The sequence below is a fragment of the Atractosteus spatula genome, chromosome 6 (assembly GCF_055471065.1).
Source record: "Atractosteus spatula isolate fAtrSpa1 chromosome 6, fAtrSpa1.hap1, whole genome shotgun sequence".
Lineage (NCBI taxonomy): Eukaryota > Metazoa > Chordata > Actinopteri > Semionotiformes > Lepisosteidae > Atractosteus > Atractosteus spatula.
In genome coordinates, this window is record NC_142711.1 from 4,058,785 (window position 1) to 4,081,835 (window position 23,051).

At 40.8% G+C, this 23,051-nt stretch overlaps 1 protein-coding gene and 1 non-coding gene across 2 annotated transcripts; one reads left to right on the forward strand and one right to left on the reverse strand.

Annotated features, from left to right (window-relative positions):
- Window positions 1-3,021: 3,021 nt before the first annotated feature.
- On the reverse strand, window positions 3,022-17,743 carry rab31 (RAB31, member RAS oncogene family). The gene is made up of 7 exons (XM_088918360.1): window positions 17,472-17,743; window positions 16,427-16,506; window positions 13,791-13,872; window positions 10,321-10,392; window positions 7,710-7,816; window positions 6,636-6,745; window positions 3,022-6,161 (listed from the first exon to the last, which is right to left on the reverse strand). Exons 1-7 carry the CDS (start codon window positions 17,505-17,507, stop codon window positions 6,064-6,066), a joined length of 585 nt encoding a protein of 194 aa, XP_088774486.1. The 5' UTR covers window positions 17,508-17,743; the 3' UTR covers window positions 3,022-6,063.
- Window positions 17,744-21,218: 3,475 nt separating this feature from the next.
- trnak-uuu (transfer RNA lysine (anticodon UUU)) lies at window positions 21,219-21,291 on the forward strand. Its single transcript has one exon. It is a non-coding gene; the product is annotated as a tRNA-Lys (tRNA).
- Window positions 21,292-23,051: the final 1,760 nt, after the last annotated feature.

Below are 23,051 nucleotides of genomic sequence, written 5' to 3' on the forward strand. Positions count from 1 at the left end.
TCATCTTTTAAGGTTTAGTTTTCACACCTTTTGCACTGCGTGATGCTCATAAAGTGTGGAGTTATTTCTCTAACACCAGCCAGAACTTTACAGGACCGAAAAGCTTCCTTGTAAAAGCTTCCTGCAGCCAGTAGTCAGGGCTGTTGAGAGCAGTGGTGAAAGGTTTTTGAGAAGTTAAAGAGTGCAGGTCTCTTAACACAAGACAGAGATTAATCACCCAGAGAATAAACTCAGTGAACAATTCGTCTGTCTGTGGATTGTGATTCTCCCCTCTGAATCAGTACCCTTTGCAGACGTTAAGAATGCCAGCGGTCAACTGGATTTATAGAGCTCGGCAGTCATGTGTACTACTCCAAAAATGTGCTGTTAGTTCCAGTCTATTCGGACAATTTAAACAATGAGCCAGAAAGATCCGGTTCCACTGTTGTGACACTTCAGCGTGGTGAAATTAAGGAAGCTAATAGTAAGATATTATAAGATATTCAGGATTGGAAACAATTAAGGAAATAGGGTAAATTGAGCATATAATGCTAATCATGTATTACAGATGAAAGCATTTAGTACAAAATGATCAATTACATTATTATAATAATAATAATATATGATTATAATATGATTTTTCAAAGCTGTGAAATGAATCGCAGTCTGTATATAAAGTTACGTATTCCATGGCCCTTCAGTTATTTTACGTTATATTGCTGTCAGTGCAAGTTCATTGATATAATATTTTGGTTTTCCAGGGTTAAATTTTAATGCATTTAGGCCTCCAAAGTGTGAAAAACGACTTGGTTATAAACGTGAGTCCCGGTACCACAGTCTGAACTGCCGCACACAGGCAGAATTCCCACCGGCAGTCCTGTCTGAGGTGACAATTCTGGTAATATAACTGATTCCTCATACAGCTAACAAGGCAGAAGACATTCATAGTACAGCTAACAAAGCAGAAGAGGAGTATTTCAATATTTTAATAAATTTTTAACTGTACTTTTTTACTTCTCCTTTTTTTTACTCCTTTGCTTTTTCTTAAACACTGAGCCAGTTTTGCTATGTATCATGTAAAACGAGCTTTCGAAACAACAGGACGAGATACTGTACATGAGAGAGAGCTGCTTCAGCGTGTGCAGGCTGCAGGCAGGCACAGTTAAAGGTTTATTCCAAGCTGAAAAAAGGAGGCTCCTGCACACCTGAAGAAGGCTCCACAGCTGAAATGTTGTTTTTTTTTGTTCTTTTCAGCATGGAATAAACCTTTACTTAATGCACACTACTACCGGCCCTCATCATAAAGTATCACACAGCATTTCACAACAGCATCACACATCCCCTCACAGAAACTCTGACTATAATTTGAGTACTTGAAGTCATTTTGTATTACATGGATCGATGCCTTTTTACCGTATATGACAGGTTTCAGTAAATGTTGGAAAGCATTCACAAATGAAAAAAAACAGGATTTTAGCAGCTGGGGATATGTGATGTGGGGCAGGCTGGGAAAAAGAGCTGGATTCCTCTGCAGATGTTCCTGAGCAGGTTCTCTCAAACCTCCCCACAGCCCAGAGCGCCTGGTCACTGACCCCTCCCCATACGGCGTCAACATCCGCCACGCGCTGCTCCTAGCGACAACACTCATCACCTGACCGGGGGCGGAATACCTAAGACATCTCCGAGGGGGAAATGCTCATTTTCAGAACAGCATCCTTTTTTTCATGTTGTGTGTTGAGAGCGAAGTTAACGTAGATCGATTGAATCTTTGGTGATTTTCATTTCTTTGCTTCACTGTTCATTAACAGAAGGAAGCGTGTTTAGTTCTCACTCGAGCTGGGTCGCATCCCTGCCCCACCCACAAAGCACATGGAAGCTCACAGCTTCTACAGAGGGAATCAAGTGGAAATACGCATTTCAAGTTCAGGCTTACAACCATCCCTTTATTAGAATTCAATTTCCTCAGGGAGAATTCCTGCTAAGGATGTTGAAAATGCTGACAATTGACCATCTTAACCCTGATGTTCATTTCTGCGCTCTGATTTAGATTCCTGGGGTGTCCAGTTTACGAATTTGCAGACGTGTCGTTTTCATGTCCCCCGTGGCTGCCCGAGGAGGGCTGTGTCTGAGATGATTGGACAGCTGAGGCACTTGGTCACATAAACAAGTGGCCTCCAAGCTAAAGGGACATCGAGTCAGATCAGCAGGTGGCGGCTGACTGGAGACCTGGTGTTTCCACAGCTGGTCAGGTTGGAAACTCCTCAACAGAGGGGGCAGAATCGTTCTGAAAGATGACCAGCAGCTCAAGTGACCATGCGTAACATACTTAACAAAGGGAGACTACAGCAGAAGAAAATAAAAGACAAGACAGGAGAGTGAGACACAGCATTTATAGCCCTTCTCCTCTGCTGGTTACCTCCCTGGTAAGCTAAGGGTCCTGGCCACTCACCACCATTGTAAGGGGAAGGAGCTCTGATTTTTCTGTGGAACAATTTTAAGTTTCCTTATCAAAACGTCTGGGCAGAGTTTGTTACCCATGGGTGCATTTCTCTGAGGGACTACTTGGATGCATTTAATAAGGGATCGAAAGTTTTTTCTTTCTTAGCATCATTGCAGAGGGTAGGCTGTGGTGGACGAGCTATTTTATGAAAACATCAGTCTCACTTCTGCCCACATCTCCATGCATTAGGGTGGTCAGTATGAGGGATCCAGTGGAGGTCAGAAGCAGCTGTGAATTAAGCAGATTGCAATTGAAAAGTAATTTTAAGTAATAGTTTGTGTGATGATTTTTTAATCATTTTAAAAAAACCCAAACTGTTCACCTAAAATTAAAGAAACCACACAACATCATTTGTTATTCCCCGATCAGCAATGTTGTGTAAACTCAACTGCTGTCAGGACTGACTAAACATCCAATGTCATATTTAACTGTCACCTACACTCAGTGACCTCTGACTTCTGCATTTCTTCTTTTGTTAAAACACTACCCATTACATAACAACTCTGTGCAATGTATATAAACAAAGAAAAATGAAACCAAAACTTTAAACATTATGGAAGTTTATTGTCATATACAGATTAATATAAAATGTTAATATGCTATGTACAGATAATATATATGGCTATTCTAACAACATGATAATACACTCAGATTAGTTTATTTGAATGACACATGCACATTATTTTGTGTGGAACCAGCCCATACCTAAGAATACATTGCGACAAAATGAAAGATATTTCGCCTAGTGCTCTCCATGAGAAAAAAGGACACGACTGCACAAGAAACAACCCCTCATTCCCACTAGAGGACTCCTTGGAGTAGATGAATTCCTGAAAAGTGGAAAGCCTTAAATATACTGACAATCCAGAATCAGTACCAGAAGCATATTTAAGCAGTCAAGACAGCTTTATTAACTAGGTGTTTCTGTGAATACTTATTATTAGTTAATAAAACATCCAATAATTTTGAAGATGACCACCTTTCAGAAGCCCACAGTGTTCACAATGGACACTTCTGAATTCCTCATTAATGTCATCAAAACAGTGAGTGAATGTGACCTGGTCAATGGAGCTACTGTGTACCCAGAAACCTTGGCTATTTGGCGATAGATCCAGAAGCTCAATTGTTTTCGTTTGGTTTGAAAAAATGCTGCAGCTATTGTCTTTAAAATACTCAACTGGTGTCATTTTCACTAGCTTTTTTTTCGGGAGGGGGGTTGGCTCTTGATTTTCCTGTATTCTGTGATAAAGAGAACAAGTATGCTTAGCTCCGACTTCTCAGAAAACTGTGCAGCAAAGACAGTGAAGATTACTAGTCACTAGTCTAGTCATGCTCTCTTCACACCAGGCATTTTCAACAGACAAGTAAGAGTAAATAAGGTGCTGTATTCTTTGCTGATAGGTAATTATAATTAATATCCACTGGGATATTTCAGAAGGCAAGATAAACATAAAACTATCTAGAACGCAAGAAAACATTTAAAAGCCAATTTTATAAACTACAAAAGCAAGAAATGTAATATAACATGCTACAATTATGGCATCTTCCCATGTTACCTTGCTGTCCCAAAAATGGTGTATTCCTACAATCAATTAATGAAGTTAACTGATGCCTACAGAATGATATGCTCGTGTTTAATTACAATTGATGAAATTAATGTTTGATTGTGTTTTATGATTCACCAGTTGTTTTCATGTGCTCATCTCTTTTTATCACAACTGGAAATGTAATGATTCACTGGGTCCTAAATGGCTTGCACTATCACGCCTTGTAGAAATGCAGAGTCAGATATGGACCGTCTCTATATCATTCACAAGTCTTGGCAAGCCACCTGGCTATTTCAGTTACCTGCACTAAACTCCCTAAATAAGAGAATGTGGTGTACTAATCCCCTCCTCCAGTCACACCAGCAGGCACACCCAAGCAGTAGTAAGTCATACATTAGCAGCCAGTAAACTCATACTGAAGCCTGAGGGGGTGAGGGACTTTGTCCTGAAGGTTTCTTTCCATCTCTCTATAAATAAAGTATTCACTATGCTAATGCACATCCCGCTAGAAATGAAGGGGTTATGGAGAACATTTACAGTCTGACAAAATGATTAACATTACTAAAATAAAAAAGCATGAAAATGACCCACCAGCAGCATCAAACACTCTACTGTGTATGTAAAGATGATGTGCTTGTCTTACTGTTAGAGATCCTGCCAGCAGGATATTCTTATACTACTACCACATCTTCCCTCCTGAGATGAGTGGCTTTCAGCACTAGATGGGAGCATTTGTCTTTGCTATTGGATATCACCTGCGAAACTACAGAGGACCACGTTTTCAGATTAGTTTTCTCAAAGTATTCAAGTCAAATACTGTTAGCCCTTGTTCACGGTTTTTAATCTTTTGTAAACACTTAGTTTAGTAACTTTCATTTTCATCTCCTTTTTATAAAACTGACAGGACAAATAAATCACTTTAAAATGGAATAATCTGCCCACCTGCTAAACCAGCAATATGTTGCCAGACTCAATCCAACACAGAATACTTTAACAGTGGATGGGAGGCATTGAACACAGTGGTGCTGCTGTACCCAAATACTAGCAGTCAAACCATGGTCTGAAAGTATCATACAGCAGTTACAAACACATACTGTCATCTGGAGTGAAGTGCAGTATATTTGCAGAGCATGAGGGATTAAAATTATTGTATAATGTAGTCTCTTCTGTTTGAGAATGAAAAAAGGTTAATTAAGCACGGCCAGTCACATATCTCTAACTCCAGTTGTTTGTGTAACTGTAGCTATTGAAGTATTGGAGAGTAGTTACTAAAATTCTACTTTTATTCTTTCATCTTGTAGTTTTTTATTACAGCGAAACAAAAATCCTTTAAACCTTAGCTAAACCATTTTAACTATAGTAGGTAATACATATCACAAGACAAAGACAAAATCATAGTAAACCAAATTAGAAATTACCTGCTATTAAAAATATTTTTGGTCACCTAAAAATATGAAAGTGTAACTATTTGCAAAGTGTGAAAAATCCTGGTTACCATATGTTGCACTATAAAACTCTGACAACCATGTACCATAAGTACTTTCAGAATTTTAGTTCTTGTGAGGTTCCAAAGAAATATGCACTCACAGACGTTTTGAGGTTCCACAATTACAGTTTCATCAGCACAGCTTTGCTACAGGACTCTGGCTGCGAAGAGAAAAGGTGTGTAGATTTTTACCGTTCATTCATTCAGATCAATCCCTGGAAACGCATGTCAATACTACTGGTCTCTTCTAAAACAACGTCTTAGGACTGAGTTCATCGGAGAGTGATTCTCATTTTCAAGAAGAAAAAAAACAACCTCAACTGAGAAGATCAGATAAAATACTATTTCAAAAACAAGTTTTGTTTTTAAAAATAGGTGAAACCTAACGCCAGGTCTTCTCCTACACTTCTGTGACTTTCTTGTCTAAATTTGACTGCATTCCTTTTCCTTGTTGAAGTAATCCAAGGTATTGATTTCAGCTTGCTGTCATGGAATCGTGTTGTAGGAACTGCAACAACGCCTAGGTGATGCTTTATTCTTCCCCTCCTTCATTAGCAACAGCGTTTATTTGAAGGCGGTGGCTGTCTAGTGAGTTTAAAGGCTTCGTTATTCTCTAACTCTTGAGGGTCTAGTGGCGGTATCTGCCGGCCTGAAATGCAGAAGTATAACAATTATTGAAGAGTTATAATTAAATACACAGGGATAGTTACACCAGGAAAAAGTCACTTTTAAAGAAGTTTGGAGTCAATGTTTTTATTAACCTTATTTAAACATAAGAAGTACCAGTAAATATTTAGAGAGAGAGCAGAGTAGAGTAGTTTATTGCCCAATGTACATGTACATTGGAATTCTTGATCATGCTGATCTCACGGGATGTACGCAGTAAAAGAGACAACACCACACAATGTAGACAACAGGAACAATAAATATGAAGTAGGGAGACCAAAAAAAAAATTAAAATTAAAAAAACTCGGCAGACCATGCAAAAAGTGCGTAGTACAGATGTGTATTGAGGCACTGCGGTTAGTTGTTAAGGATGCGTACTGCAGAGAGATAGAAGCTGTTCTTGAGTCCTAGTGGTCCTTGCTTTAATAGTGAAATTGTTCTGAAAAAAAGCTCTTACTGATCTTCTGGAACAGCTCTTCGACGTTGACTGCGTTTCTGGCACTGGTCTCGATGAAAATGGCTGCAATGGATTCTGCATATTCCTTAGCCTCCTTCATTGGGACCTCTCTGCAAGAGTACAGCACAGTTCAGCTGGAACAACACCGCGCTCAGGAAAGATCTGAAGGAAATACAGCACAGGGTTTACCACAGGCGAGACCCGGAAAATGAAGAGACTTGGGCTGATTTTTCAGGAATAACAAAAGCATTAAAATGAAATCCAAGAAATCCAACATTCACAAGGGCAACTGGAGCTATCTACCTACATAAACCCAGTTTAATTTCCCATTAGGTCAGCTGCCGGAGGGAACAAGTATAAAAAACATATGTCAGTGCGTAGGGATGACTTTGAAATGTGAATTACTTTGCACACACTCACCCTAAAGGTACAGAACAGCAGGGAAAACAAGTGCACATGAGTCAAAAGATGATACACAATCCCCCTATAGGCACGTCTATTATTCTACAGGGTGCAGAGCGGTGGCTCTGTGGCTGAGGCTCTGCGCCTGTGGCTGGAATCCTACTCCGTTGGGCCCCTGAGCAAGGCCCTTAACCCCAACTGCTCCAGGGGCGCCGTATAAATGGCTGATTCTGCACTCTGACCCCTAATTTCTTGCATTAGGAATTTGTCTTTTCGCATACCCCAGCTTGCTCTCCATGGGACACACAGACAGGGAGAGAAGCTGGGGGTCAGCCATTTATACAGCACCCATGGAGCAGGATTCCTCTGCCGGCTGTGGAATACGAACTGGCAACCTTCCAGCCACAGGCGCAGATCCTGAGCCACAGAGCCACCGCTCCGCCCCAAATGTATTTCCCCTTAGTTTCCACATGTGTTCACGTTGCACTGATTCTGTAGGAGTCCACTGGGCAGACGCTGTCAGTGTCCTCAAGGAGTCGTTATACTTGAAAACGCCTCCTCGGAGTCCTCTTTGTTCAAGAGTACTGCAGTTACTTTTCCTTCAGCTGTGGTTTTCACAGTTGGAGGCAGTTTAAATAGCACTGCCTGCACTTTTTGGAAAAGAAAACATACCTGATGTCTCCGAGATCGTTCTTGTTTCCTGCTATGGCTACAACAATGTCTTCAGGGCCATGCTCCTTTAACTCTTTTACCCATTTCTTTAAAGTCTGAAAGGAGTCCTGCAATGATATGGATCCATGTAATTTGAGTATTATGTTGTTTACAATAGCACAATAATGTGTTTCTCTTCACTAACTGTTCAAGAAAATAACTTGCCACACAAACAGTTGATTGACTGAAATAGTGATGGTAAAGATACAGAGCACTGGACAAGGTAACCCACCTTTCCAGAAATACACATCACTGTCCATGCCAGTTCACTCTCCACAAGAGCCTAGACATCTCATACCATTGACAATTGATCTGGAGTCTCTGCAGTCTGTTTCTGCAACAGCTGCCCTTAATTCAAATCACCTAAGTCACCTCCAGATCTGACATGCACTCGAATGGGATAAGGTTTGGTGCAGAACATCACACTGGGGGACATCCTCTTCTTTCACATTTACTCTGTCAGTGTCTTCGGTTAGTCCGACCACTTAACACACTGGGTGTTTACAGACAGCAGCACCACTGGAACATCTGCTGATTATGTATGAATGTTCCAGCTTTTCGATGACCGTTCGTAAGCATAATGTAACACAAATGCAAGACAACTGCAAGCCAGGCAGTGTCCTGCAAAGCAGGCCGTAAACAATGGGGGGATTATTAAAATAAAACGATCACTATGAGCTGGACTATGGCACATGGCACTGGATTTTGGATCGTACCACCAAAACGGTATACGATATGGAATGAGAAATCTTGTTTAAATGTTATAAGAGATATATATAGAAGACACAAAAACAGAGAAACTACAACAGAAAAATCACGCATTCCAACTCCCTCCATTGGATCCCACTGACCATCCCAAAGCACTTAGGAACTGATAAAAACACTTTATTAGCATCATCAGGTCACCATGTTAGCTTTATGCTGAACAACTGGCATAGGACAACACATTGTGCCTGGACATGAATACCTTCCAATCGACACAAACTGGCACAATATTGTGTTCAGTGTTGAGTTACAGTTCAATCTGTTGTGTCACAAGGCAAGGCAAAGGAATGTGGACCATCCAAGTCCGTACACAAACGGACCCATTCCCAGGAGGTGGTGTGCGATACAGTATGGAAGGCAATTACAGTGTTTATTTGTATCTCCTCGACAGTGCAAGGCAGAGACAACCTTGAGACAATCTTCTCGCCGCAGGGCTGCGCCTTGTTTTGTACAGAAGTACGCCCTCACAGTTATGCATGGCCAAGTGTTACACACTTCTGTCAGGCTTTCCCAGTACAGTGCAGGTATTGCAGTGGTTTATGCGGAGTGGAATGCGATTTCTAATATTAATACCGTCAGTTAAGAGCACTGCCAGCAACAGATGGCGTACAGATATAATACTGATTTTGTTCTTTTGAAAAACAGCCCCCAGTGATATTTAACATCCCTTCTTTTGGTCAGTGTATGAACATTATGTGACGTCCATTCTTTCTGCTTAAGGCATAAATCAATAAGTATTTTTCTTGTAATAAAATGGTATGTAATAAAGTAATAAAAATTACACTAAACTCATCTATTGCATTTTTAAAGCATCACAGACTCATTTGTAGGTGCTGCTATGCTTATGCAACAATTGTTATGATTCTTCTAAATCATTCTCCACAACAGTTTCAGCAGAGTGGAGAGGAAGAAAAAAAACACCTTTATGCAGTTAACTGATTGCATAATCAAGGTAACCTTTTAAATATTGCTGAAATTTGCACATAAAATAATGTCACTACTCTATTAAATTGCTCTTTTAAACTGGCCTGGTTGTAGTACAGTGACATTAGTAATTCATCTGACAACACAGACACACTCAATGTAAAATGCATTAGAGGAGCTACTGTTCCTCAGGAAGCCATGAAGCCTATTAATAACACTGACACCTATTTAAAGGCTAGATCGGTGGGTTTTGATATGTACTGAGTGTGGCAGGTTTCCTCATAAATACTGTAATAACAATGGAACTGTCACCAGTGGCCACTGCAAAAGCAGCCAGAAAGAATTGTTCATATGTACAATACAGTACACTCATATGTGCGCACTAATTAATTAATTGATTGGAAGATTTTCACATGGACTTTTAGTTGTGCATACAAGTACGTATTAGTGAACAGAGCACGGCTGGTAAAACATATTTACAATATTATAGATTTTTTGGTTACTAAAAAAAAAACATGTACTGTCTCAATAACAGTGTGACATTAAATGTCTGAATGTCATGCATTAGGTGATTTCTCACTGCAGTACTGAGTTACAATATTATTTATTCAAGGTCAGACTGAGCATTAACGTTTCACAGCATCATATCTGTTATTTTATTAATCATTTCAATTGCTTCCCACATCTACAACATTAGTGCAATGTATGACATTGTTAAAAAAAGATTTTATTAGCAAATGTTGCAGAAAAATAGGAAAGTGGTGATCACATTTGTTTCTGGGCAACAGTTAAATCTACTACGAAGCATAATAAACTCATATAAAGATCTCCATTAAGCAAAAAAACAAAATGTTTTATTTTTACATGAAAGGCAGACATTTACCAGTTTAGTGATGTCATAGACTATGACAGCTGCTGCAGATCCTCTGTAATACATTGGTGCCAAAGAATGAAACTGAAACAAAGAGAGAAATCATCTCAGAAATCAAGAAAAGGAATATTTTCAAACTGTTTATCTCAGTGCCTTGAGTTTTTTTAATCTGTCCAATCGAGATGGATCACTATCGTCTCTCGGTGTTCAGACTGAAAATCACTTCAAACCTCAAGAATTCAATTCAGCATTTTTGTTCTGGAATATCCACTCCATCTAGTACTATTAAGAAATTGTAAGTGGTTTAAATGTATAGATCAGGAGGTGGGGCATTCAGGTGGTACAGTATGACTTTTATAAAGAGTGAATTTCACTCATGTGTTTGCAAAGGTGCCCATGTCCAAATACCTGCACTGACCATTTTTGAAATGGCTACAAGACATTATACAACAGATGCTTTTGCCTTAAATGTGGTGGTTTCAGCTGTTTTATTGACATTAACAGCTATTCCACATTCACATGAAAACACAGAACATTCTCCATGTTTTTTTCATGGATAGCCGAAATGCTATACTATTGCACACAAAGTGTAAAGAACGTTACTACATGAAGTATAAAGTAACAACTTCAAACCTGTTATTCACACAGACCATCAGTGTGATAGCACTTTGACAATCTGAGGAGCATTCCGGAGCCCATTTCACAGTTAGTGCTGAATTGGTCCGCGGATCTCATCCAGATGTTTCTTGAAAGAAACTAAGGGTATTGGAAACTATAGCCCAATCAGTCTTTATTCTCATACAGGAGAGGTTTCGGATTTGAGAGTTAATGCCAATTTAGAAGGATATGTAGGAAATAACAGCATTTCAAGTGGCATCCATCGTGGATCTAGAAAGGGATGTTCCTGTCTAACATGCTAAAATTCTTCAAACAAGCAACAAGGAACTGGCTTGTCCTTTTATTTCCATGGCTATTAACTTTCTGAATTTGGACAAGTAGCTAATGGTTATATTTTCAACACGTAACTTGTTTATTCATTTCACTCACCAATGATACATCTTTATTTTTCTATTTCTTGGTTGTGAGAATTATTTCAAGTTTCTGACTTGTTTTTTTAATGCTATGCATGTATGTTTTGTTTGTCAAACGGATTAATGTTGTGTTGAATGTATTAAATATTGTGTTTCTTCTTTTACCTGCCCGCAAAGCAAATTTCCCATCTGGGACAATAAAGGAAGTAAGGTGAGCAAATAAAATTAATCTACTAAACATAAAACATAAAATGTTTACACTTGCAGAAAGCTTGCGATAAGGTCCTTCAAAAAAGGGTTAATTCTCAAATATAAACACCAGACCAAGGTAAACTACAGTACGTGAATTCAGAACCTATGGACAAACAAGAAACAGAGCTTCATCTAAGGGTATAACTTCTGACTGGGCCACAGGGAACCATTTTAGACCAAAAAATGATATTTTTCAATGATTTAAATTGTGATATATGTGTACTGGTTCTGGTTGTTTGTTCCAAATGTGCAAGAAAAAAAATAGCAGTGAAAATAGGAAATACTTTGTATTTACATTTAAGTAGAATTTCCCAGTGTCCTTTACAGTTCTTTTTATTATCCCTGAACTGCACATAGTACTGTATACGTTATTACATTCAGACTAGTAAATGTATGCTTTGCAATTATATTCTAAATTATATTCTAAACAAGGGAAGTCTATGACTTAAAAGAAATTAAGTACCTCTGTTATATCAATGTGAAATATATAAAGGCATTTGACAACACCTTGATGCAATGCTTACTGACAGAGATGGCTATGTGGGCATACTGTGTATATTAAGATAATCCAGGGTGTTATCCTGCTGTTACCAAATTTCCCCCTGGCCTTTACCAATCATGGCCCCCTAACAATCCCCATCTCTGAACTGGCTTCATCACTCTGCTCTGGTGCTCTGAGCTGGTGTGTGGGGAGGGTACTGGTGCACTCTGGCTGCCGGCGCATCATCCAGGGCCTGCAAAGCGCTTTAAGTGAAGTTTTCCCAAAAAGTACTATATAAGTGGAATGAATAATAATAAACCTTTGTTCCCTAACAAACATTCACTAAAATAAATAGGTGTGTTTCAAACGTTTGTCTAGTAAATTTTGAAAAGAAGCTTCAATAGTTCCAAAGACATAAGAATACAAGGGATACCATAGGAAGGAATTCTCTTGCAAAGCATTTTAAATACTTATATACGTTTTTATTATTAAGGAATTTAACTTGTTTAGATATTAGTTTTAAGATAATTTCCATAGACAAACATACATTTAATATTTGACCACTACCAACTATGAGACATACTACAATGTGTATGCGAGTCAGCAGTTCGTTAAATTCGATGCCCAGACTGGTAAGTCCAGTAATGTAACTCCAGACTGGTAATTATGAACCAACAAACTGCAGTCAAGCATTTGTTTTCAACAAATAAAATTGAAAAAAGTGGATGGATAAATATGTTGGATATAGTTAACATAAACTCATAAAACAAGTTTTCAGTTCACACAGGAACTTTTTCCCCCAAACACTTAATAACCGATATTTAAAAATCCAGCCTGAAGCTAACAATGAGAATTCCTTATGTTCCTACAACACTGTGAGAGTTGAATTCTGCCCACATGAATCACCAGGACACATCTGAATCTGCAGCTCAGTCTAATTTGTGGTATTTTACAGTGTATGTATACTATTACTAATACCATTCATTCCAGCGTTCAACCCTCTGATGTCATTTTCCATTTGAATTCCACTTCTTTTAAATTCAATGCTTCACCACACAGCTTTGAAGCAGTGACTATTTTGCAATGACAAAAATGACAAAAGGCAAGTGGGACTGGAAGCGTATTTAACAGAACAAGCAGCACGCAGAGGCTTGAGAGACGAGCTGCAAATGTATGAGGAGAGGCGAGTTCCAAGCTGAGAGAGCCCTCACTCATCAAGATTGATCTACTTTCAATGTGGAATTAACTTTTACTTTTTTTAATACTGTGTACATATGCATTTATGTACACAGTATTAAAACATTTGTCTTCTGCAATTTCCCTCACGGGATCAATAAAGTATCTATCTATCTTATACTTATAAACAAATAAGATCACTTTATTGGCCCTATACGATTTCTTCCATTAGGAATTTGTCTTTTCGCATTCCCCAGCTTACTCTCCATGAGACACACAGACAGGGAGAGAGAAGCTTGTGGTCAAGAGCGCAGGGTCAGCCATTTATACGGCGCCCCTGGAGCAGCTGGGGTTAAGGGCCTTGCTCAGGGGCCCAACAGAGTAGGATTCCTCCGCCGGCCGCAGGATACGAACTGGCAACCTCCCAGCCACAGGCGCAGATCCTGAGTCACAGAGCCACAGCACTGACATTCTGAGTGCCAATATTCTGAGTGTTCATGCATGACCCTTTGGCCCATTCGTAGAATATAGTTTATACGTACCCTTTCTTGTCCAGCTGTGTCCCAAATCAGGAATTTGTGAAGCTCACTGCCACACGGAACAGTCTTAGTCAGAAAGGATGCGCTGAAGGCCGTTAAAGGAATGAAAGAGAAACTAAGCGTCAAGTCATTTCGTCAGAAACTCTTCGTAAACTGAATTACGAGACATTGAATGAAACCATCATTGAACTAGTGATCCGATGGCTATCATAAATTTAGAAGGGTAAACCTGTCTACAGATAGTATCTGTCTAATTTTGCATGACATTTTCTTCACTGTTTGTGTGTCTATGTCAGCCTATTCATTTCTCAGGTTCAAGTCTTTCCACTGAACTCAATAACATTATTCAATTTTGCAGTTTAATCATGTAATACATGTACAATACATTACTATTGCTGTAGTCTGCTACAGGTACTAATACTATTCATGTTTATTACATAAAATAATACATACATATCTTTATTAACTAATATTTATGCATGTTTATTAGAGAATTTCCTATTAATTTTACGATCTCTTGTGTCAGCACTTTAAAACTTTCTGTGAAACTGAATCAAGGTGAATCACATCTCTGAACAATTAAAAAGGAACGTTTAATTAAGTTAGGTCAGGTAATAATTTAAAAACAGAACCAAATGATCAGCACCTGGAAAATCTATTTGCTATGGCCCTTCATTTGTACAGTAATAACTGATTTATGATCTGGATTTCATCCCTGGCACAGTATTGTGAAACATACTTGTGATTTTTCCATAAAAAAATCAATAAGGAAACTCAAAATATTTTAATGTAACTATAAATTAATAAAAGCTGGTATATTAAAAAGTGAACTTCTTTCATGGCATAATAATTCTTGTGAAGTTCAAGAAGGCAAAAGACCTTCCTTTCCCAGAATAAACTGCCTCCTTTATAATACAATTTACTTTAAAATCCATACACATCAAAGCTGAGTAAAAATTCCTTTTTCATCACCAAGAGAACTCACAAATGAGAGCTCAGTTCACCATCCTTTTTAGTTACCAAATCCCAAAGGCAATTTCTGAATCACTACTGCTAACTTTTTTCCCTCCTTTAAATCAGTTGTTTGCCACTTAAATAATTCAATTTCCCATCTTTCCAAATCCCAATGAGTGAAAACAGAGATTTAAAATATATATATTGCATGACTACAGAATATTTTGGCTTCTATTTATTTATGACACTATGTTGCAGATTATAAGATTGAGCTATTAAAACATCACAGAAAGTCTCGTCAGACGAACAAAGAAAGCTACTTACTCCTGTTTTCTTGTTCAAAAGTCAAAATACCTTTCATTATTATTCATTATAGTAAAAAAAATATTTTGCCGTCACCCAATAAAGACAACATAGAAAATGTTCACAAATAAAGGATCAACTTTGGATGAGGTTTTGGTATGTTGAATTGATCTTGATTTTAGCTTTAATATCATGAGTTAAGACATAATGCACAACTACCGAACGCATAACAGTATTATAAGAGACCAAAGTCAATGATTAAAAGTCTTTCATAGTCATCAGGTAGAGGGAACTCCAGTATCTGGTCCTCTGATAACTATGTACTAGTTTACACTCCTCCTCTGCTTAAGATAACATTGCTGTTTTCTCTTTATTTACAAATAATGTAAAAAAAGAATAAGTAAAAACCAACACCTGTATTGTAATTTTCATCACAAAAGACCCTGAAGTGACTGACATGTAGGAGGGGACGCTCCTAAACCAGCAGGGAAGCGCAGCCCCAGCTGAGAGACGCTTGGCAGCGCACTGCCCCAGCAGACCCACCACGCAGCAGGTCAGGAGGAGACGAGAGACACTGTGTCGCCAGTCGCATTACATGGGAAATCTGGGTAAGATTTCGCAAGCCCGAAGTGCATTTCAGCCAGGGCATAATGTTTAACACCCCTGCTTCTACAAACAGCACCAGGGGATCCTTATCCCTTGGTACGACCTTAGTTTAACACCTCAGCTAAACAATAGCGTCTCCGAGAGCAGTGTCCATCGTCACCACACTGGGGCATTGCTACTGGAAGTTCTGGTCTAGCATTGTCACCTTATGGTCCAACAACACCAGTTACAGCAGAGGCATCCTGATTTCCTGAGAGGTCGTCCTTCCTGCTACCAGCCAGGGCCTGGCTAACACTCAAATTCGGCAAAGCCACTTTTAATTATCCACAGCCGAAACTCTCTTTTCAGCATGGGATGAACCTGACACAGCTACTTACTTGAACCACTTTTAATTATGCCTCATTCACACTTATATCAAATGTGAAGGACTTCGTTGCTGGACAGAAAGTTATTTGAATGCACATGACCAGACTGTACAGTGTGTCAGTGCACATACTGTATGATGGGATACTTATCTGTTATAGATTGATGACCAACGTGTGTTGGATGAATATGACTGGTCTAGATATGGCCCAGCCCTGGAGGGACAAGTTCCATAACAAGATCGAAAGGTGTTTTAGTCCCTTCTGTTGCCTGCTGAAAATTGTCAGAGCTTTCATTCACAGCTCTGATCAGCCAACGACACTCCAAGCGTGAAGCACAAAAAAAGATCTGAAACTATACAGCTGTGGATACCCTGACCAAGCTCATTTAATATCCTGCAGATTTATACTTACCCTATTGTAGGGCTGATGTTGTGATCAAAATGGTCCTGTACAAAACGACACACAATGCTTGACTTCCCAACTCCTGTATCCTAAAAGACGATAAAGGGTTACCATCATTCTGCTTTATAATGCCCGAGGAGAAGAAAGGTGGACAGATTAAGTCCAGCACTTGCGTGCCAATCTGTTGAACATATGTTTAATGAGGCCCTGTCCTCTACTGGCAGGATGGGTTGGGAAAGGTTTAGTCTGTTGCTGTTCTGGTAAAAACAGCAATAGCCTTCTCCTTCCCAAACACAAAGAATTACAGAATACACAATTGTAACATCTTTCTCTTTACAGCGGAAAATATTTGGTCTCGCTTTGGAATGGATGAAACAAACCCAACATATTCTGTAATGACATCTTGTTTCCCTTAATGGGTGTGTTATTCATAAATAACGAGTCAATCGCCTCCTTATCTGTTAAACGTGCTTCTCCAATATCTTCTCCGGACTGCTGATGGGCTAGACGATGACGCAACTGCTGTCGCTCGCTGTGTTCAATCGGCACCAACACCGACAAAGTCTTTGATGCAACCAAAATGTAAAAAAAAAAAAACCCGAATCTCGTAGTTTACCGAAAAAAAAATTTTTTTTTCTAAAATGAACTAACAATCACAGCACAACTCCTTCGCGACGTGTCATTTGCAAAAACCCCGATCCGGCGGTGAGACTGAGTAAACAACTCCAGGCAGGTCTCGGGGAGCTGGAGAAGTTTAACGGGAAGGATTTCCGAGAGAGAGCGAAAAAAAGTTTGTTTTCACCAGTTTCGCTGAACAACAGACCTGGACAAGCTGGGACGTTCATGGGCGGGGGGGGGGGGGGGGGGACATCAGCAAAGGGAGGAAAGGCTTCTCTTAAAAATAAAACCGGAGCCGAGTGGCTCCTAAAATAAAACTCGTGCAAGCAAGCATAACTTGCTCTCCCTTCATTTTCTACCCTACCCTACCCCCCCCCCCGAACTTATTAAACGAGACTGTCACGAAAACTTGCTTTGAACTGTCTTTTCCACTCACCCCAAGCAGACACACCTTCAGCTCCCGGATGGCCATGACGACTGCGCCTACAAATCCGCGATCATTCTCCGTGCGCTCTTCGCAGCTCGGGGGGGGATCGCCCTCAGATCATGCCTTTCCCGTCGCGGTCTTGTTGGTTCAAACGCCGCCTGTGCGATAACCCCTTAGTCCACCAGGGCAGGCTTCATCTTTTTTTTTTCCTTCCTCAACAACCCCCCCTGAAAAAAATAACGGAAACCCAGCTGGAGCTGAACCCGAAGCGCTCGCTGTCCGTCAGCGTGACGTGGCGCCGCTCCTCCCCGCAGCTCCCAGATTTCACGAAAGTCTCCAGCTGTTTCGGGGGGGGGGGGGAGAGGAAATTCCCCCTCGGCATCGCCGTCGCTTGCAGACTGATTGTCACTAGCTTCAAATCCGGGGAGGGGGGGACAGGAATACGCCGACGGAATTAACTGCACGCCAGTCAAAGTCGGCAAAATGCTGGAAACTGTGAAGTTGCTAGAAAGTGAAGTTGTTTCATTTAACATCTTTCTTTTTCGACATTGACATGTACCACGACTTAGCGTACGAAGTCGAAACCCTTGTTAAAAATCCCAGATGGAGTACTATTCTTAAAAGAAACGCTCACAATGGACTAGTGCGTGAAATTGTTTACGTGTGAGTTTTTGCAGCTCAGCTAGGTGTGGTGGGCCCTTATTTCAAGTGAGAGATGCCAGGTCTTTTCTAAGGTCTTTTCAGACCACGTTTTGCCACACAAGCTTTGAGGTCGTGTTTTCTGTGAACTAACGTGTCCTTTAAATGAGAGGTCAATCGATACTGCAGGTTTGAATATTGCAGCACATTTTTCTGAAGCTGACACAAACCTGTTGTCTTTGATAGAGGTCACTGTAAGTCAATGTTGGGACTCGCCTGAGTACTTACAGTATATTGCCAGGCTGACTCATTTTTTTTAATCGCCTCATTTTGATTCCTGAAAATAAAAACAAAATGTCCAACGTTTTAAAAACGGGAGTACCATAAAAAGAAAAGAAGTCGATCGCGTGCTGCTGCTGATCGACTCAACCTTTAAATTAGCTCAGAGCACAGATTCATCTCTAAATAAAGTTGTGCAGATCAAGTCTGTTCAATTCTACATCACTAGTCAGCTGTGAGCTAGTGTACAATTGCCTAACCTGGACAATATATCCTGAAGTTTCAGGGTGGACTGCCACTACATGTCACAACTTCCACAACTTCCAGCAACTGCTTCATCCAATTTGCGGGGAAGTTGGATTCTATCCCAGCCAGCAACGGGCGCAAGGCAGGGTACACCCTGGGCAGGACACCAGCCCATCACAGAGCACATATAGACACACACACACACTTGCCCCAGGGCCAGTTTCCCAGAAGCTAATTCACTGACCAGCATGTTTTTGGACCAGAGCACCTGGAGGAGACCCACGCAAACACGGGGAGAACATACAAACTCCACGCAGACAGCCCCCCAGGGCTGCACGTCGGCAATGCTAACCACTGAGCCACCCGTGTCAGACCACAGCAAAGACAGTACCTCTTGCACTGCTGTCAATGGATAGTCACAGTCAGTGACTGAGCTCACAGGTGGGATCCATTCACGTTTCGGGGATCTCACAAGGAAATTAGATGCACCTGGTCTCAGCTGGGAGCCACGGCCAAGAAGGGGTGAATACTTAATCAAGACATTTCAGTGTTTTCTTTCAAATTCTGTGTAACACATTTCCATAAAGTTCGCTCCACTTTGACATTATAGAGTAACTTGCGTGGGTCAGTGACACACACACACACAAAACAAATCCCATATAAATGCATTTATAAAATCCAAGGGATGTGAAGACTTTCTGAAGGCGTTGCATATGCTGCTATAAAAATTAAAAATAAAAATCCTCCTTCTAAGGAAGGAGAACGAAGGATAAGAAACAAACATTGGAAGGATACGGACAATTCTCGCCCAGTAGCCAGCATGTCATTACAGTTCAATCTGATTCAGAGAATTATTATACCCAAGAACCCCACAGTATTCGTTCTGAATACGGCCTAGAGCACTGCTCGCGTTTGAATTGTAACCACTAGGCACAGCATATTGGAGAGCAACACCGGCCGTATCTTTGACACAGTGGCGTCACAGAGCCACCTAAAGCCTGGACCTCTGCTTCCTGGCGATGAGTGGATTACGTGCAGCACTGAGCTCTCGGTACTGATCAGCTGAGAGCTGTGTCACTCTGCAGCGACGACTGACTCATCTCCCCACCATTTCTATGTGACTTGGAGACGTCTCCCCCGATACGGACTGTGAAAAAAAGACAAATACTCTGCGACAGAGGGTATGGGCTAGATGTATTGAGTATCTTAAGTCCCCCATTTCTCAACCGAATGCAGGACAGATTCAGATAAGAGGTGAGAATGTAGGGCACTTTCAGGAATCCGTGTAATTGCCAGTTTAGCTTAGTGCGTTTTGAAAATGCGCTCATTTCCCACAAGAGGGAGCCGCATTACCTGGGTTTCAAGAGCCAACTTGCAATAAGGCGTCGAGAAGAGAAATGTGAGTTGTAAAATGCGCTCTCTTGGGCTGGCGGGGCGCTTTTTTCCCTTGTATGCAGACAATACTGACTCCGGCTTATCAGTACTATACGAAATGCTCGCTTTCAACCACTGAGGCGAGGAAGTTTAAAAAGCAAACAGAACATTCTACTGCAGTTTTCAGCTCGGAATTTAAATCGAGGGCTGTTATGTTAACATTGTATGAGGTACCGGTAAGCTCTTACCGAGAGCATTGTGCACAGTTCTGCTCACCATATTTTTAAAAAGAAATATTCTCGGCTCTGGAATCAGTCCAGAAAAATAGAAACGAAATACCTGGGCTTAAAAGGAATCTCCTACACTGAGTGACAATATCCTTCCCCTGAAGGAACTAAACTTTTTTTTTTTCGTCTCGAACACGGTAGACTTCAAGGGGATCTGATGCAAGTATTCTAAATCCCGCAGGTCGCTGATTAAAACCAACCCGGCGGCCTACACCACGAATAAACCATGAGACGTGGGTTAAATGATACAAGTGTACACACTAGCCACTTTCTTCTGCACGAAGGGTTGTGGGAGTCTGGAACAAGCGAGTCGGCTGTGTTGTTAAAGCTTGTACCCCTGGCTTCCTTCACAAAACGTGACTTCCTCTCGCTTGTAACCATTGTGAAACCCTACACAAACTATCAGCGTAACTTTTTTTTTTTGCACGGAAAGGAAGGCGTGTTGCTGAATATGTCATGTGCCAACAGCGGACTTGTATTTTAATATTTAAGAGACGGTGTTTCAGCCGGACAACACGGGGGGGCAGATTGTGTGTAATTTCATACGTGAGAACAGGCTGTAAGCGCGCACAGTACTGTTGTCTTCGCACAGGCGTCGAAGGAGTTTTTTTTTTGTTTTTCCCTTTTCCCACAAGCGCATTTCAACTGTCTAAAGGCAAATTATTGGGGATGATGCAGTAAAAGGGGTTTATATTTTCGGTCCTGAAACAGCACAAAGTAATAATAATAATAATAATAATAATTCCTTACACTTATATAGCGCTTTTCTGGACACTCCACTCAAAGCGCTTTACAGGTAATGGGGATCCCCTCCACCCCCACCAGTGTGCAGCCCCACCTGGATGATGCGCCAGTCCGCTCCCCACACACCAGCTCTCAGTGGGGAGGAGAGCAGAGTGATGAAGCCAGTTCATAGGTCGAGGGTATAAGAGCCCGGATAGCTCAGTCGGTAGAGCATCAGACTTTTAATCTGAGGGTCCAGGGTTCAAGTCCCTGTTCGGGCGATGCTTTTCTGCAATTTCCCTCACAGGATCAATAACGTATCTATTATGTATTAGGAGGCCATGACTGGTAAGGGCCACTGGGAAATTTGGCCCGGACGCCAGGGTTACACCCCTACTCTTTTTGAGAAACGCCCTGGGATTTTTAATGACCACAGAGAGCCATCGGTCATGCTAATAAAGCACCTTGAATTGAATTGAGTCAGGACCTCGGTTTTACATCTCATCCGAAGGACGGCGTCTTTTTACAGCATAGTGTCCCCGTCTCTATACTGGGGCATTAGGATCCACACAGACTGCAGAGTGAGCGCCCCCTACTGGCCCCACTAACACCTCTTCCAGCAGCAGCTTTAGCTTTCCCAGGAATATATAAGTTTCTGTTTCTGAGTGTCAAGTTATTATAAACGTATGTTTATTAAAGATGTGTTTTCATTAAGCTACATAGGGAATTTATACTGTACATTTTTATATGTACAGTATATGAATGTATTTGTTTCAGGACTTTTTCTAACCATATTCAAAACAGGAATTCATAGAGTCGACAATGTGGTCGCCATCACTATACTGGGGCATTAGGACCCACACAGACCACCCCCCGCTGGCCCCACTAACACCTCTTCCAGCAGCAGCCTCAGCTTTCCCAGGAGTCCCCCATCCAGGTACTGACCAGGCTCACACCTGCTGAGCTTCAGTGGGGCTGCCAGCTGTGAGTTGTGAGCTTTAGGGTGATATTGCTTCTGAACAAGGTGATACAGATACAAGTCATGACTCTGCTAGTGAAGAAACAAAGCAAAATTAGGAAAGAGAAGATCCAGGATTCAAACTGTTCCAAAAATTTGGAAAATAAAACCCCCCTTTGACACTAAATGAAAGGCTGGACTTAAAAATTCTACAAAACAGACTGTGAAGGACATAGCAAAGAAAAAAGGCTTGAGGTATAATAATAATAATATAATAATAAACTTTATTTTATATAGCGCCTTTAAAGGTGGCTTCTCAAAGTGCTTTACAGGATGACAACAACAATAAATAAAAAGAATACACAAGATAAAACACAATTACAATATATAGAGGAGACAGTAGAAGTGGTACTAGAAAAAGCAGAGGGGTGAAGAATGGAACCAGTTCAGTAAAGGCTCTTCTAAAGAAGAAGGTTTTGAGTCTGGATTTGAAGGAGTTTAGAGAAGGTGACTCTCTGATATCCTTGGGCAGAGAGTTCCAGAGCTTGGGGGCATAACAGGAGAAGGCCCTGTCACCCATACAATGTAGACGAGCTTGGGGGACAGTTAGGAGACCAGAATTAGAAGAGCGAAGGTTGCGAGGTGGGGAGTAAGGCGATAGTAGTTCAGACAGGTACTGAGGTGCCAAGCCATGCAGAGCCTTATAGGTGAGCATGAGATTTTAAAGTCTACACAGAATTTGACTGGAAGCCAGTGCAAGGACTCCAGGATAGGAGTAATGTGATCACTTGCACTAAACCTGGTCAGGATCCTGGCTGCTGAAAAAATGTTGCGGTTCTGTACTTGTGTGCTATAAAAAGTTTACAACGGTTTTATGCACATTCTTGTTTATTGTTTGGATTGGGTGAATGGACTCATTTTCATAAAACTGTCTCGATGGCTTTGTTTAATTGAATATATTTCTGGGGTTTTTTTTTTCCCTCTTCATGTTCTGTATGGGTGCTTTGATCAAAAAAGACGAAAACTCTCTACCATCCCGGGAGACCCAGCGAGCGCCGCGCTGCTCCCGCGGCCGCCCGCCAG

Coding starts and splice junctions, on each gene's coding strand:
- rab31 (XM_088918360.1), bottom strand. CDS start 17,507: ATGGCCATCCGGGAGCTGAAGGTGTGTCTGCTTGGG. Junction 13,873..16,426: donor AACATCAGCCCTACAATAGG/GTAAGTATAAAT, acceptor AACGGCCTTCAG/CGCATCCTTTCTGACTAAGA. Junction 6,746..7,709: donor AACGATCTCGGAGACATCAG/GTATGTTTTCTT, acceptor GTACTCTTGCAG/AGAGGTCCCAATGAAGGAGG.